The sequence below is a fragment of the Elephas maximus genome, chromosome 1, assembly GCF_024166365.1.
Source record: "Elephas maximus indicus isolate mEleMax1 chromosome 1, mEleMax1 primary haplotype, whole genome shotgun sequence".
NCBI lineage: Eukaryota > Metazoa > Chordata > Mammalia > Proboscidea > Elephantidae > Elephas > Elephas maximus.
In genome coordinates, this window is record NC_064819.1 from 85,821,477 (window position 1) to 85,835,760 (window position 14,284).

General features: G+C 36.1%; 1 protein-coding gene across 1 annotated transcript; it reads left to right on the top strand.

The window, feature by feature from the left end:
* The first annotated feature begins 2,029 nt into the window (after window positions 1-2,029).
* LOC126077690 (olfactory receptor 2W1-like) lies at window positions 2,030-2,992 on the top strand. Its single transcript, XM_049887191.1, has one exon. It carries the CDS (start codon window positions 2,030-2,032, stop codon window positions 2,990-2,992), a length of 963 nt encoding a protein of 320 aa, XP_049743148.1.
* Window positions 2,993-14,284: the final 11,292 nt, after the last annotated feature.

Genomic DNA, 14,284 nt, shown 5'->3' on the forward strand with positions numbered 1-14,284 from the left:
GATTGACGTCTTTTTCATAATATTGAGCATATGTACTTGACATGTACATAACAAATAAAATGCACCACTTTTTACCCTGTAGCTACACACACACAAATGCTCAAACACCTTGATAGTTAACTATTATTTTTTGATAAAAAGCTTTTTCTTAGTTTTTTTTTTTTTTAACAAATCTTTCCGGAAGTTATTTTTGCTTCAGGTAGTAACAAGTTATCTTTCTGTAGTCAGTAATAGGACACTGTGAAGGTGGACTGTTGACAGTGTGTTCAATTGTTAAAAGTTTCATCAGTTCTGATATGTTCAAGCTTTCCTAGACGAATTATATCTGTGTTACGTTGCTAAAGAACACAGAGCTTCGTAGTCCATCAAATAGAGACTAATATTTTAAGTTATTTTTCATCAAACTTACCAAATTGGCTATTTGTTACTACAGAGATGAAACCAAAGCCTTTTCCATTTGTCTACTCCCTTTATCACCCCATTCAGGTAACTTCACAAGATGTCAATCTAAATTTATAAAGAAAATGTTAACTAATAACTTCCAGTAATTTTTCAATATTATTCATGGTGTGACTTAAATTTTCATTTATTAAAAAAACATATTTCGGGTGTCTGCTTTAGGGGTCAGGGATAGAGGGAAGAACACTAGCCATCAAGTCTGCTTTTAAAACTCATAGAGTGATGCAGGGGGAAGGTTAAACAAACACTTAGCTATATGGCACATGATTATAATTTTGCTTATCATAATTTTGGTAACTAATGATTATTGAGACACGCTATGTTACAAACATTGTTCTAAGCACCTTACATATATTACTCTTTCAATATTCAGCCCACCTTTAGGTATCTTTATCATCCCATTTTTAGAGATGAGAAAACTGAACCCAGAAGTGCTATGTAAGTTGCCTAGGACCACACAGTTAAATAAGTGGCAGAGATGAGACATGAACATAAGCTCTGTGACCATGCTTTTAAAGTCTGTGATATATTGATTCTCTGTTAGAGTTCCCTATACTTGATAAAAGATATACAGCAAAAAGGGGTGATGGGCTCAGGGGTTTCCTCTTTAAGAAAGAAACTTTTAAATGCTGGCTGAAAGAATGAGTAGGAGTTCCCCATAGAAACAGTGGGATGATTTCACGGACCTCAGAGGAGAATGATTTTGACCTGTTAAAAAACAAAACAAAAAAACACAGAGAGCTAGTAGGGATTTGTGAGATGAGAATAAGAGCATGCAGGTTCATCTCAACTAACTTAAGGCATTTAGTGCTTAAATGTAGTAGAAAGTTATTGACCAGTTTTAAGCCCATGGATGATGTGATCTTATTAAATCTTGTAACAAGGCATAAGACTGAATGTAAGGATAGAAGATTATTACCAGAATCTAGACAGATGATAGTTGTTTCGATTAGAGTAGTGCCGGTGGGAAATTCAAAAGAAGAGAGGATCATTAATATATATTTCTGCATTCAAATTTACCAGTTTTGGTGATAAGTTAGTTATTAGAAATGAGGTAGATGAAAGTGCCAAGGGGAAATGCCAGATTTCTTACAAAGCAACGTAGGAGATCAAAGATGCTCTGCACTAAGTTACGGAAGAAGAGGAACGCTCTTTCCTTATTCTGACGTTAGCCAAATAGTTAGATTTTATGGGCGCATTCTCTGACTAAGTAAAAGAATTGTTCATTGTATTAAACTTACTAGTTTTACAGAGAATAAGAGTCACGTTATTTTAAAGCATATCTATTGAAGACTCTCAAGTTCACTTGTGAAAATATTCAGACCCTCAGTTTAAGAGTGAACTCCTGAAGGTCATGTAGATAAAATATATAATACTGAACTCTTCAACATAAAAGAATCTGCAACAAATACCAGATTTCTTGAATGCAATACTTTCTTTTCATTGATTTTTTAAAATTATTGGTATAAATTCTCCCTTTGTTTAGTTCTGTATTTCATTAAACTATTAAAGTAGTTTGTGTTGACAAGTTTTTTCTTCTTCTCTTTTTGTATTTAGGCATTGAAGGACCATGGACAAAAACAACTATACTTCTCTACATGGTTTTATTCTGCTCGGCTTCTCTGATCATCCCAAACTGGAGATGGTCCTGTCAGGAGTTGTCACTATCTTCTACTTAATTACGTTGGTGGGTAACACAACCATCATTGTTGCATCTCTCCTGGACTCCCATCTGCGCACACCAATGTATTTTTTCCTCAGGAATTTATCTTTCCTAGATCTGTGTTTTACCACCAGCGTCATACCTCAGATGCTGGTTAACTTGTGGGGCCCTGATAAGACCATCAGCTATGTGGGTTGTGTCATTCACCTCTATGTTAATATGTGTTTGGGCTCCGCTGAGTGCCTTCTCCTGGCTGTCATGTCCTATGATCGTTTTACAGCTATTTGTAAGCCCTTGCATTATTTGGTAATCATGAAGCCACATCTTTGTCTCAAGATGATCATCATGGTTTGGGGTATTAGTTTGGCCTGTTCTGCAATATTATGTACACTCACACTGAATTTGCCTAGGTGTAGAAACAACCTTCTGGATCATTTCTTGTGTGAGTTGCCAGCTATGGTCAAAATAGCATGTACAGACACCACAACTGTTGAAATGTCTGTTTTTGCTTTAGGAATTGTCATTGTCCTTTCACCCCTCCTCCTTATTCTTATATCCTATGGTTACATTTCCCAAGCTGTGCTGAGAATGAAGTCAAAAGCAGGCCAAAGAAAAGCAATTAATACCTGTGGATCTCATCTCACTGTGGTGTTCCTCTTCTATGTAACAGTCATCTACATGTACCTACAGCCAGGTAGCAGTGCCTCCAAAGACCAGGGCAAGTTCCTCACCCTCTTTTACGCCATCGTCACTCCAAGTCTGAACCCCCTCATCTACACCTTGAGGAATAAGGATATGAAAGATGCACTGAAGAAGTTGGTGAGAGTTGCCTATCAATCTACAAATATGAAGAGGAAATGGAAATCATAGAAAAATATTAGAGTAAATAAGGCAGTGAAATACATTTTCTAAGTATCTTTAGTTTTTGCTGAGGCAAGTAATCCCTAGATCATAGAGATTATTAATATATTAAATCCTGTGTGGAGAACTTTTGTGGTTAAAAACAATATTATAATTTTTCTACTTTGCTCTGTAATTACTGGCATATCTTCAGAGAGAACAGGTCACTAGGAATTTTTATTTTTGCATGAAATATAATACAAAGAAGGTGTAAATATACAATTGAATACACTGAATGAATTCTCCAGCCCTATGGAAACTACTTTGGTCATCTAGTTTTGTATTTTCATTGTTCATGCTTGGATCTTCAATAATTCAGACATTAATGAGTGGGTTTATGCACATTATGATTTGTATATTACATAGTGATATACAAAGAATGATTTTGTGTATTCAATATTTTATAAAACTATCCAGACATTTTTTGTGTATTTGGTGTAATAGAATGCAGTTTAGAAGACAGTGATTGTTATAAGCACCACGTGAAACAATTTATTCTTTGTTCAGTGGAACTTGATATCAGAATTTTGAGTCAAAGGTCTTTGTTATTTAAGTGGATTGCTTCTTTAACAAGATATACTGGAGAGATGATACAAATTAAAAGGATTTAAGGGTGTTGATACAATCTTATTCATTAATTCTTCATTCATGAAACATATATCCCATGACAATCTGAATTTGTGTAGTAGTAGTTTTTGTGTGTAGATATGAAAATTTTTTTTCAGTTATCATGATGTTTATCTTTTTATGGGAAAATGTGATGGCTTATGAATTCAACTTTAATATTTTTTATGATCTGATACCTTTCTTTAAAAGATCACATTATTTAATAATTAAAACCACTCTAGATAGATTTAGAAGGATACATTACTGAAATCTAAAAGTAACGTAATATTTTCTCCTCTAAAAAACCAGTTGCTGTCAAATTGACTATCATGCCCTGATGTGTTTCAGAATAGAACTGTCCCACAGAACTGTTGGCAACACCCAGGAACTCCATTTTCTCTAATCACGTCATAATTCTTGGAATGAGAAGGGGGAGAAGCCACTAGATGATTTACTGGATAATTATGTATTTTCCCAATCAGAAAAATACAGCAATAACACGCATAAAATATCTTTAATATCAATAGCGCACAACAATGACAGGGTGTCATTGATGTCCTTGCCTTCCGCTTTTAGAGTTGCTTTCAGAAAGAGTTTTCAGCCCACAAAAACAAACCAAAAAGCCACAGAGAGAATGTAAGTTCTGTGTCCCTGATGTGTACAGTCAAGCTATTCTACCCAATACTCTTGGATTTGGAAAATTTGTTCTTTCTCTTAGTACAATTTGTAATAATGTTGGGAGATGTATTAGGTCATTTACTAAGTTTAATAATCTAAGTATATCAAAAGTATAATAGTAATGGACTCTTAGGAGAGCATTACACTAGATATATATTTTTTCCCATTGGATGTCTGGTTTTATTTTCTTTCTGGTTTGTGCCTCTTCTTTGTTTGGGCTGCAAGTTACACTAATATTTCGAATATTTAATCTCTCTTGTATTTCCCTTAAATGTACGTACACCACTATAGTAAATTACAATAAATCCTTTAAGTATGTTGACCTTCTAAAAGCTAATCTATACTGAATGGGTGTTATGAAGATTATCAAGAAGGGCAGCTTCTTAGGTTGCTGCCAGGTCCAGGAGAACCTGACCAGACTGCAGTTCTCAGACCTCATTGTCCCCATCCATCCATCCCCCCAGAAACTCCTTAAAAAATGGTTTGACCTCCCTTCCCCAATGTGACTCAAAAAGGAAAGTGGTGATAGTAAGTAATAACAATGAAAATTAAACCTAATTTTCTCTTTAATGAGAAGTCAATTTTTTGCCTAAGATCTCACAGCAACATTCTTGTGAATTTATTTTACCAACATTCATAAGAATTTACAACAGAATTTAGCTCATCTAATGTTTTTTTAATATAAATGGTCTACCAACAAAGGGAAATATTCCTGAAGACATATGAAGTGATTAATGGGGAAGAAAATTATGAAACAAATGTTAGACTAGGAATCAGAAGATCAAAATTTGAATCCAAAATTTACCTTGGGAAAAAAAAAAATCACTTAACATTTCTAAGGCTTTATTTGCTTAAATTTAAAATGGATATTAAAATGACCTACACAATATATACTTAGAGATTCAAAAAAGATAAATCAGGGGGGTGGAGCTAACCTGGCAGTGTAGGCAAAAGCACCATGCTGTCACGCCACAACAAAGGTCGGAAAAACTAAGTAAAACAGAGACAAACAGCAATCTTGGAAACCTAAGCATCAAATGAAGAGATAAAGAACTCAACCAAGCATCATATGGAATAAGAAACTGATAGAGAACAGACAACAAGGAGAAATATGGATTGGAGGTCCCCTATGGCTAATGCAGGAAGGATTCACCATCGTGGACTCCTCAGCCATCAAGAATGGTAGACAGGGAGTATGGGAAGACAGCTTCGAGGAGCTCCAAGCAGGAAAAAGAGCAGCTGGTAACCAGCGATAAACACTTTTCTACCCCTCACTTTTCATCCCCCTGCTTTGCCTCCATCACTTCCTGGTGGGCAGTGTTGACTATTAGGAAGAAAGAGAACACCCTTGATTGTATTTCCAATTCAAAAATGAGATATTTTAAAATCTCACCAGTTTAGATATCTGCTGTAGGTTTTAGGTAAGTATTTTTAATTATTTTATGTAAACCCACTGTCATGGATTGAATTGTGTCTCCCCAAAAATATGTGTCAAGTTGGTTAGGCCATGATTCCCAGTATTGTGTGGTTGTCCTCCATTTTGTGATTGTAATGTTATGTTAAGAGGATTAGGGTGGGATTGTAACACTACCTTTACTCAGGTTACCTCCCTGATCCAGTGTAAAGGGAGTTTCCCTGGGGTGTGGCCTGCACCACCTCTTATCTGTTAAGAGATAAAAGGGAAGCAGAGAGCTGGGGACCTCATACCACCAAGAAAGTAGCACCAGGAGCAGACGCATCCTTTGGACCTGGGGTTCCTGTGCCTGAGAAGCTCCTTGACCATGGGAAGATTGAGGACAAGGACCTTCCTCCAGAGCTGACAGAGAGAGAAAGGCTTCCCCTGGAGCTGACGCCTTGAATTTGGAATTTTAGCTTACTTTCTTGTGAGGAAATAAATTTCTATTTGTTAAAGCAATCCACTTGTATTTCTGTTAAAGCGGCACTAGATGAATAAAACACTCAGTTTTTAGTTCATCAAAAGATTTTGCCTTAAATGGATGTTGCATTAATTAAATGTCCTTTTTGAAGTTTTTAAAAGTGATTTAAGATTTCCCCTTTAATGTATTAATGTTAATTTCATGGATTAAATTGATTGATATTATCATCCTTGCATTTGTAGGGTTTTGAATAACTGATTTTCTGAAGTAGATCACCAGGCCTCTCTCCCTACATGCACCTGGGTGGACTCAAACTACCGACCTCTCAGTTACCAGCCAAGTGTGTTAACCAATTGTAGCATCCCAGGGACTCCTTCAGAAATTTAGTAGGCCACAAATAGTGCTATTCCTATTAGAATAACGTTTAGACAAAAATAACTGAAATGCTTTTTAAAATCAAACACCAAAACTTTTGGTGGAGTTGGTTTCTAATAATCATGCTACTGATAAACTCCAGATAGTTTCCATTAGGTTACTTGGCTGCATGAGCTCCACTGGAGCCTAGAAATGTGGCAGTGCTCAAACTTTTTCTCCACAAGATACTGGCTTGTTGATAAATCAATATTTTATTGTGCTTGTCATCTTAAAAACACATTGATTTAAGTTTATAAGACATGATAGATATAAAAATGTATGGATGTTTAAATATTCTGGCAATTTCTTATATGAGTGAGGAATTAAAGAGCCAAAATCAACAAAAACAACGTCCTGGGATTTAGTTCACTTGCATATTTCTAACCCTTTTTCTCTCTTCTAAATGAAAAAGAAAAAGCTTGCCCCTCAATTCCCTTTATCATTGTCTATTTACTCTTATGGATATGTTATGTTCTGGAGGGGGAGAGCAAAGAATGATGGAAGCACTGTGGTTTGATTTATTGATGGTGCTCTTTTGGTTTGTTCAACACCGTTTTGTGAGAAATTGAAGACTTCTTGGGATTTGTTCATACAGTCTCTCTGAGTAAGTGTGTCCAATCTTTTCAGATCTGGATAAAAAGCTCATTGTTTGCTACACAAAGCTAGAAAAGTAATTAGATTTTCAAAGTCTCTAATTCTTTCAAAATAGGAAGGAGGACTCTTGGAATCTAATTACAGAGCTGGTTTGGTAGAACTACTGTTGGTGGTGAGCTCATTTTCTCCCCTAGGGATTCTGTGACTTGGAAGAGTAGAACTTATTAGATATATTTTATTTCCATGCTCAATTCAGCTATTTAAAAGTGTCAGCGTTTCACTTTAGCTCTGATAGTGAAATAATCCCTAGGTCTTTGTGAGGAGAAAGAGACAATTAAGAAACTGTTTACTGCTGAGAGCTAACGTAAGTCAGACAGTCTTACTCCAGGAACTCTTCCCCGTGTAGACACCCCTCAGAGCTATGATGCAGCACTGGGGCATTGCCCCCAATATTGTTATTACCTTCAGTCCTCTGGCATTTTCAGTACAATCACCATCATAATTTCACCCCCTCAGAATGATAAACAGGTAAACAATTTGGTGAGAGCTTTTTGTAAGATAGAGAGCTTCAAAGGGACCTTTTACCTTTGTATGTTCCAGAAATAATGATCACAATAACCTTGAATGCAGAATTAATTTTCTTAATAGGGGCTTGGAAAGATAAGTTTCAGAAGAACACATATAGCATAATGTCATTTCCTTCAGGTTTAAATACTTGCAAAACATTTTATATTGTGTCCAAGAGAACCCATTGCCATCAAGTCCATTCCACCTCACAGTAACCCTACATTGTGTAGAGATACATTTATGTGCAGTAAGATATAAAGAAATAAAGGTAAAACACAAGTTATGATAGCAATCACCTCAGGGAGGAGGTAATGTAATCAGGGAGGGGTAAACCTGGGACTTCTATTGTGTTGATAATATTGTGCTTTATTTCTTGAGTAGGTGAGTGTTCATTTTATTGTGCTTATTATATTTAGAATATAAAATGTTTAAAAATAGTTTTTAAAAGAAAAAATGAGTGTCAAAAGCTCAGTTTTGTTGAAAAATCAATTTATAAAACTCAACATTCTTAACAAAAATGCTAAGTCAGTAACAATAAAAGGAAGATATGTTTAAGTATAGGAATGTCTGTTTAAAAAAAAGCAGCAAATGCTGACATAATGGTATTTAAAAAGCAAAAAAAGTCAGGGGTTCATAAACCAATATGGTTGAACATGGTTTTGAAGTTCTGGTTAATTCAATAAGAGAAGAAAATGAATTAAGGTAAACATTGAAAAAGAAGGGAAAATAGTTACATAATGCAACTAAAGAGAATTTTATTAAAAATAAAATGCTTAAAATAATCTGACAAAAAAAAAAAAAACAAACCAGAATGGATCAAAGACCTAAATGTTAAAGCTAAAACTTTATAGTTCTTGGAAGAAAACATAGGGACAATACTATGGGAATTAACAAAATAAATTATTAAACACAACTATTAAAACATGGGAATCCCTGGTGGTGTAGTGGTTAAGAGCTACAGCTACTAACCAAAAGGCCAGGAGTTGAAATCCAGTAGGCGCTCCTCGGAAACCCTATAGGGCAGTTTTACTCTGTCCTATAGGGTAGCTATGAGTCAGAATCAACTTGGCAGCAATGGGTTTGGTTTTTGGTTTATTAAAGCATGAACAGCAGGAGTCAAATTAAATAACTAGGACTTCATAAAAATTAAATATTTATGCACATCAAAGGTCTCCTGCTGGCATGATGGTTAAGAGCTCGGCTGCTAACCAAAAGGTCAGCAGTTCAAATGCACCAAGCTGTTGCTTGGAAACCCTATGGGGCATTTCTACTCTGTCTTATAGGGTCTCTATGAATGAGAATCAAGTTGATGGCAATAGGTTTGTTGTTTTTTGGGGGGGCACATCAAAAGATGTTATCAAAAGAGTAAAAAGACAACCTACAGACTGGGAAAATATTCAGGGTGACATGTCTGATAAGGGTTTAATCTCTAAAATATATAGAAAGCTTCAAAGACTCAACAACGACAAGACAAACAACCCAACTGAAAAATGGGCAAGGACATAAACAGACACTTGACCAAAGAGGACATAAAAGTGACCAACAAACACATGAAAAGATGCTCATGATCATTAGTCATTAAAAAATCCATCACTGTTGAGTCGATTCTAATTCATAGTGACCTTATAGGACAGAGTAGAAATGCCCCACAGAGTTTCCAAGGAGTGCCTGGCAGATTCAAACTGCGGACCTTTTGGTTAGCAGCCATAGCACTTAACCACAATGCCACCAGGGTTTCCTATATATGTATATATCCCAAAACAACAAATGCTGGGGAGATTGGAACACTAATCCACTGCTGATGGGATTGTAAAACGGTGCAACTGCTGTGGAAAACAGTATGAAGCTTCCTCAAAAAACAGAAATAAAGCTACTTTATGAGCCAGGAATCTCACTTCTAAGTATATACCCTAGAGATATAATACTAAAGACACAGACAGACTTATGCATACCTCTGTTCATTGCAACACTATTCAGAATAGCAAAAGATGGAAACAAGCTGTGTCTGTCAACACATGACTGGATAAACAAAATGTACATACATACAAGGGAATACTACAGAGGCATGAGAAATAATGCCATAAAAATTATAATGAGTTTTCAAAATATAATGTGGATGAATCCGAAGACGTTATGCTGAGTGAAATAAGTCAATCACAAAAGAACAAAAACTGTATGAGCTCACTATTATAAACAGACAAGAGTAGGTATACCCACTGAAACCAACGTTCACTGGTGATTACCAGGTGTAGGTGGTGGGGGGTGGACTTCTGTCTAGATAGTAGACATTTTTATTTTTGGTGATGGGAAAGTTAACATCAAATGTGGGTGAACTGTGCACAGAATGACCAAGGTAAATGACATCACTAAGAAGTACACGAGAAAAAGAATGTTTTTGGTAAATTCTATGACATATACAACTTTGCAATAATAGACAATAATGACTAAAAATATGAGTGTGGTTACATGTGTATGTATGCATGCATATAAGTATGCATATAAAAAAATTTTTTTTATGTGTATGTATATGTGGGCATATATAGATCTACAGATGGAGCCCTGGTGGCTCAGTGATAAAGACCTTGGCTGCTAACCAAAAGGTTTGCAGTTCAAATCCACCAGGTGCTCCTTGGAAACCAAATGGGGCAGTTCCACTCTGTCCTGTAGGGTCTATGGGGTTGCTATGAGCTGGAATCAATTCGATGGTGTTGGGTTTGGTATATGCAGATATATATATATACGTGTGTGTATGCATCCATTGTATTTGTATATACAATAAAGCACATTTTATTGTATTTGTATATACAATAAAGCACATAGGGAGCACAAACATGGATACTTCTTAGGCTTAACCAAATACCTTGCAGGATTGGTTTAGGGGATCTGAAGGCTTAGGACTATAGTTTTATGGGACAACTCAGTCAATAATACAGTACACAAGTTCATGTTCTACATCCTAATTTTGTTGAATAGCATCTGGGGTCTTAAAAGCTTGCGAGTGGTCACCTAATATACAACTATTGATCTCTACGTGTCCAGAGTAAAAGAGAAAGAAGGAAACCAAGGATTCAGAGAAGAAATTAGTTACAGGACTGATTGTCTACACAACCCATGACCTCATCCACTCTAAGACCAGAAGAAGTTGATGGTGCCTGGCTACCACTACCAACCATACTGATCAGGAACACAGTGGATGGATCCTGATCAAATGGGAGCAAAATATGGAATAGAACTTGAATTCCTACAATGTCCAGGCCTACTGGACTGGTTGAAATAGGAGGACTTCCTGAGACTATCACCCTGAGATATGGCATATCTCCGTACTAGTTATTAGAAATAGAAATGTAAAAGGAAAAAAAAAATCATTCACAAGAGCAACAAAAACTCTAAAATACATTTAGAGGAAATAAGCAAGAAAGGTACAAGAACAATGAGGAAAAAATTATCCAAGGGCATAAAACAAAATCTTAACAAATGAAAACATATGTATCAAAAATGAAATCAATGTTATCCAAAATAAACATTAAGTTTAATTTAAATTAAACCACATCTGGACAAAAGCACTTTAAATGTTTATAAGCAAAAATAAGTGTTAGTTAAGGAAGAAAATAGCAAAAAAAAAAAAAAAAGGTAATTTAGGGATTTTTGTTTTACCAGATAGTAAAAATTTTTATAAAGACATTGTATTAAAAAAATATGGTGTTAGCTCAGGAATAGTCAAACAGATTAGTGAAACAAAATAAAGAATCTCTGATTATATACCATTTATCATGATTTTGCTTATCAGTCCAGTTGTAAGGATTTTTGTTTTCTTTATGCTAAGGTGTAATCCATACTGAAGGCTCTGGTCTTTGATCTTCATCAGTAAGTGCTTGAAGTCCTCTTCACTTTCAGTAATCAAGGTTGTGTCCTCTGCATTTCATAGGTTGTTAATGAATCTTCCTCCAATCCTGTTGCCACTTTCTTCTTCATATAGTTCAGCTGCACATACTATTTGCCCAGCATACTCATTGAATAAGCATGGTGAAAAGATATAACTCCAGTGCATACATTTTCCAATTTTAAACCACACTTTGTCACCTTGTTCTGTTCCAATGAGTGCCCCTTGGTCTATGTGCAGGTTCTACAGGAGCACAATTAAGTATTCTGGAATTCACATTTTTTGAAATGTTATACAGAATTGTTATTATCCACACAGTTGAAAGTCTGTGGGTAGTCAAGAAAACATAGGTAAACATCTTGGATATTGGGTGATAAGTTTCAGTCTTTTGCTTCAGGTTCTAAAAGATGTTGAGCAACTTTAGGTAAGGACGTAGTGGGGTCTATTTGGACTTTAATAGATTCAGCTGATAGAATATAGCCAACACTGGTCAACAAGGAAGCCCATAATTGTGATGGCATTTGATGAAGAATTTGAGATTCTTTTTCTAAGGACAGGGTATCTTTATCCTCCAATCCTAAAAGGCCTTGTGATAAACAAAAGGTTTCTTCTGTCTCAGGCATCTGGGTTTCATTTTTATTTTCAACATCCGGGAAATGGGTAATATGTCCCCTGCATCCGTAAGCTGAATATGGCATTCCCATCTGGAAAGAAAGTCACACCCTAACAAATTTACAGGCACCTATCACTTTTTTTTTTTTTTTAATCGCTGAGTAGAAATGGGTGGAAGTCTTCTATTGGCCCTAAAGAAAATGGTATGGGTAAGAACAGGTTAAAATTTGTTCCTCATTGGAAGTCCCTTGATTTGAGAAGTCTGAATACTCCGGAGAAGAGGTCTTTGCAAACTTGTGGGGTTGATTGCTGACAATGTTGAAACTGTATCCACAAGGAAGGTACCCAAAAAAACAAACCCATTACTGTCGAGTCAACTGTGACTCATAGTGACCCTCAAGGACAGAATAGAACTGCCCCATAGGGTTTCCAAGGAGAGCATGGTGGATTCGAACTGCCGACCTTTTGGTCAGCAGCTGTGGCTCCTATGCACTATGCCACCAGGGTTTCCAAGGAGGGTACAATGCTCTCCATTTTCTTTGATCATTGTTTACCTCCTTTGGGACAAGGGGACAGCTGTCAAAGCCCCTATTGGCTCCCTGGAGCCTTGTCACACTGATTTTTCTATGTTTGTTTATTCTTAAACGTAAAACAATCCTTTTTTAAGTGACCAGGTTTCTCCCAATAGTTACAGACCATAGGAACTATATTATTGGTGGGAGAATTCTCATGCTTTGGCTTTGCTCCCATTGGTTTCTGTAATTACTGCACCTGGAGAGCCATTAATTTTTCTTTCTTTTCTTTGTTTTTTTGCTTGGGCTCTTTTGTTTGCTGTTCCATAGTTTTTATAGGCTAAAGAGGCTAATTCAGAAGTATCATTTTTTTCCAAATTTAACTGATGCCTTTTTACCATTTGAGATAATTCCAGATTGAATCCTCCTACAAATAGTGAATTAAAGGTGACCTTAGTCCCTTTATCAGTAATTTTTAACCCTGAATGTTCTATAAACTTTTTAGTTAACCTATCTCTATAATTATAGTCAACTTTTTCTTGATTGCAAGCTTTTAATTTTGTCCAAGTGATTTCTGGAGGGAAGACTTTGAAGAAACAGTCTATAAGCTTTCCTATTAATTCCTTGGTTTTTGTTCTAACAGTTGTGCCTGAGGTACCTATATGGGCACTTAAAGTTTTTTCAGAATCTACCCATTTTACTGCTGCCATCCACCAGTGGGCATCTCTGGGACCTAACAACATACTTATTACATTATAGATATAAGCAGCACCAGGCTCATATGTTTCAGCTGATATACTAAACTCAAGAATAAATTTGTGGGGATTTTCCCTTGCATCAGCGAACTCTTTTACAATGGCCCTAAGTTTAGCCTTAGACCATGGGTGGAAGGAGACCTTAAGGTTCCCTCCTTTGGTTCTTTGTTTAAGTGCTAAGGGAATGGTGGGCTCAATATTTTCTGGCCTAGCGAATGGCATTTCAGACAAAAGCCAAATTCTCCAAGCCTGAGTAGAGACTGGAAGGCAATGATTTGACTGAGTCAAATTTTATACTGCCTTCCAACCCTTTTTTCCAACCCTTTTTGCAATGTTTGTATTTTTTTGGCTTGCTTAGATAGGGAGGTAGATTTGCCATGATGTTGCTGTCACAATGTCACAAAATACCAACTATAAAAAATTTCCCACTGTAGTTGCTTTACATGAGATCCTTGATTTTCTACTTTACATCTCAAATATAATATCTTAGCCAAATCAAAACTTCCCATTAGCTGCCGCTGTTCAGGCTCATGGCCCTTAGTGAGATTTTGCTAGCAGTGGCACCAAAGTTTTGAACCATGTAGGGAGCAGGGGTCCCGGAGGGGGGCTTTTGTCACTGCTGTTACTATTATTTCTCTTGTTTTTGTTAGCTAACACAGAAAAACAGACAAAAAAGAAAAACACAACCATAAAATCAAGAGCTGAAGTTTTACCAAAAGACCTCCAGATAGAGCTCTCAAAATGAAGCTTCAAACACAAGGTGCCAA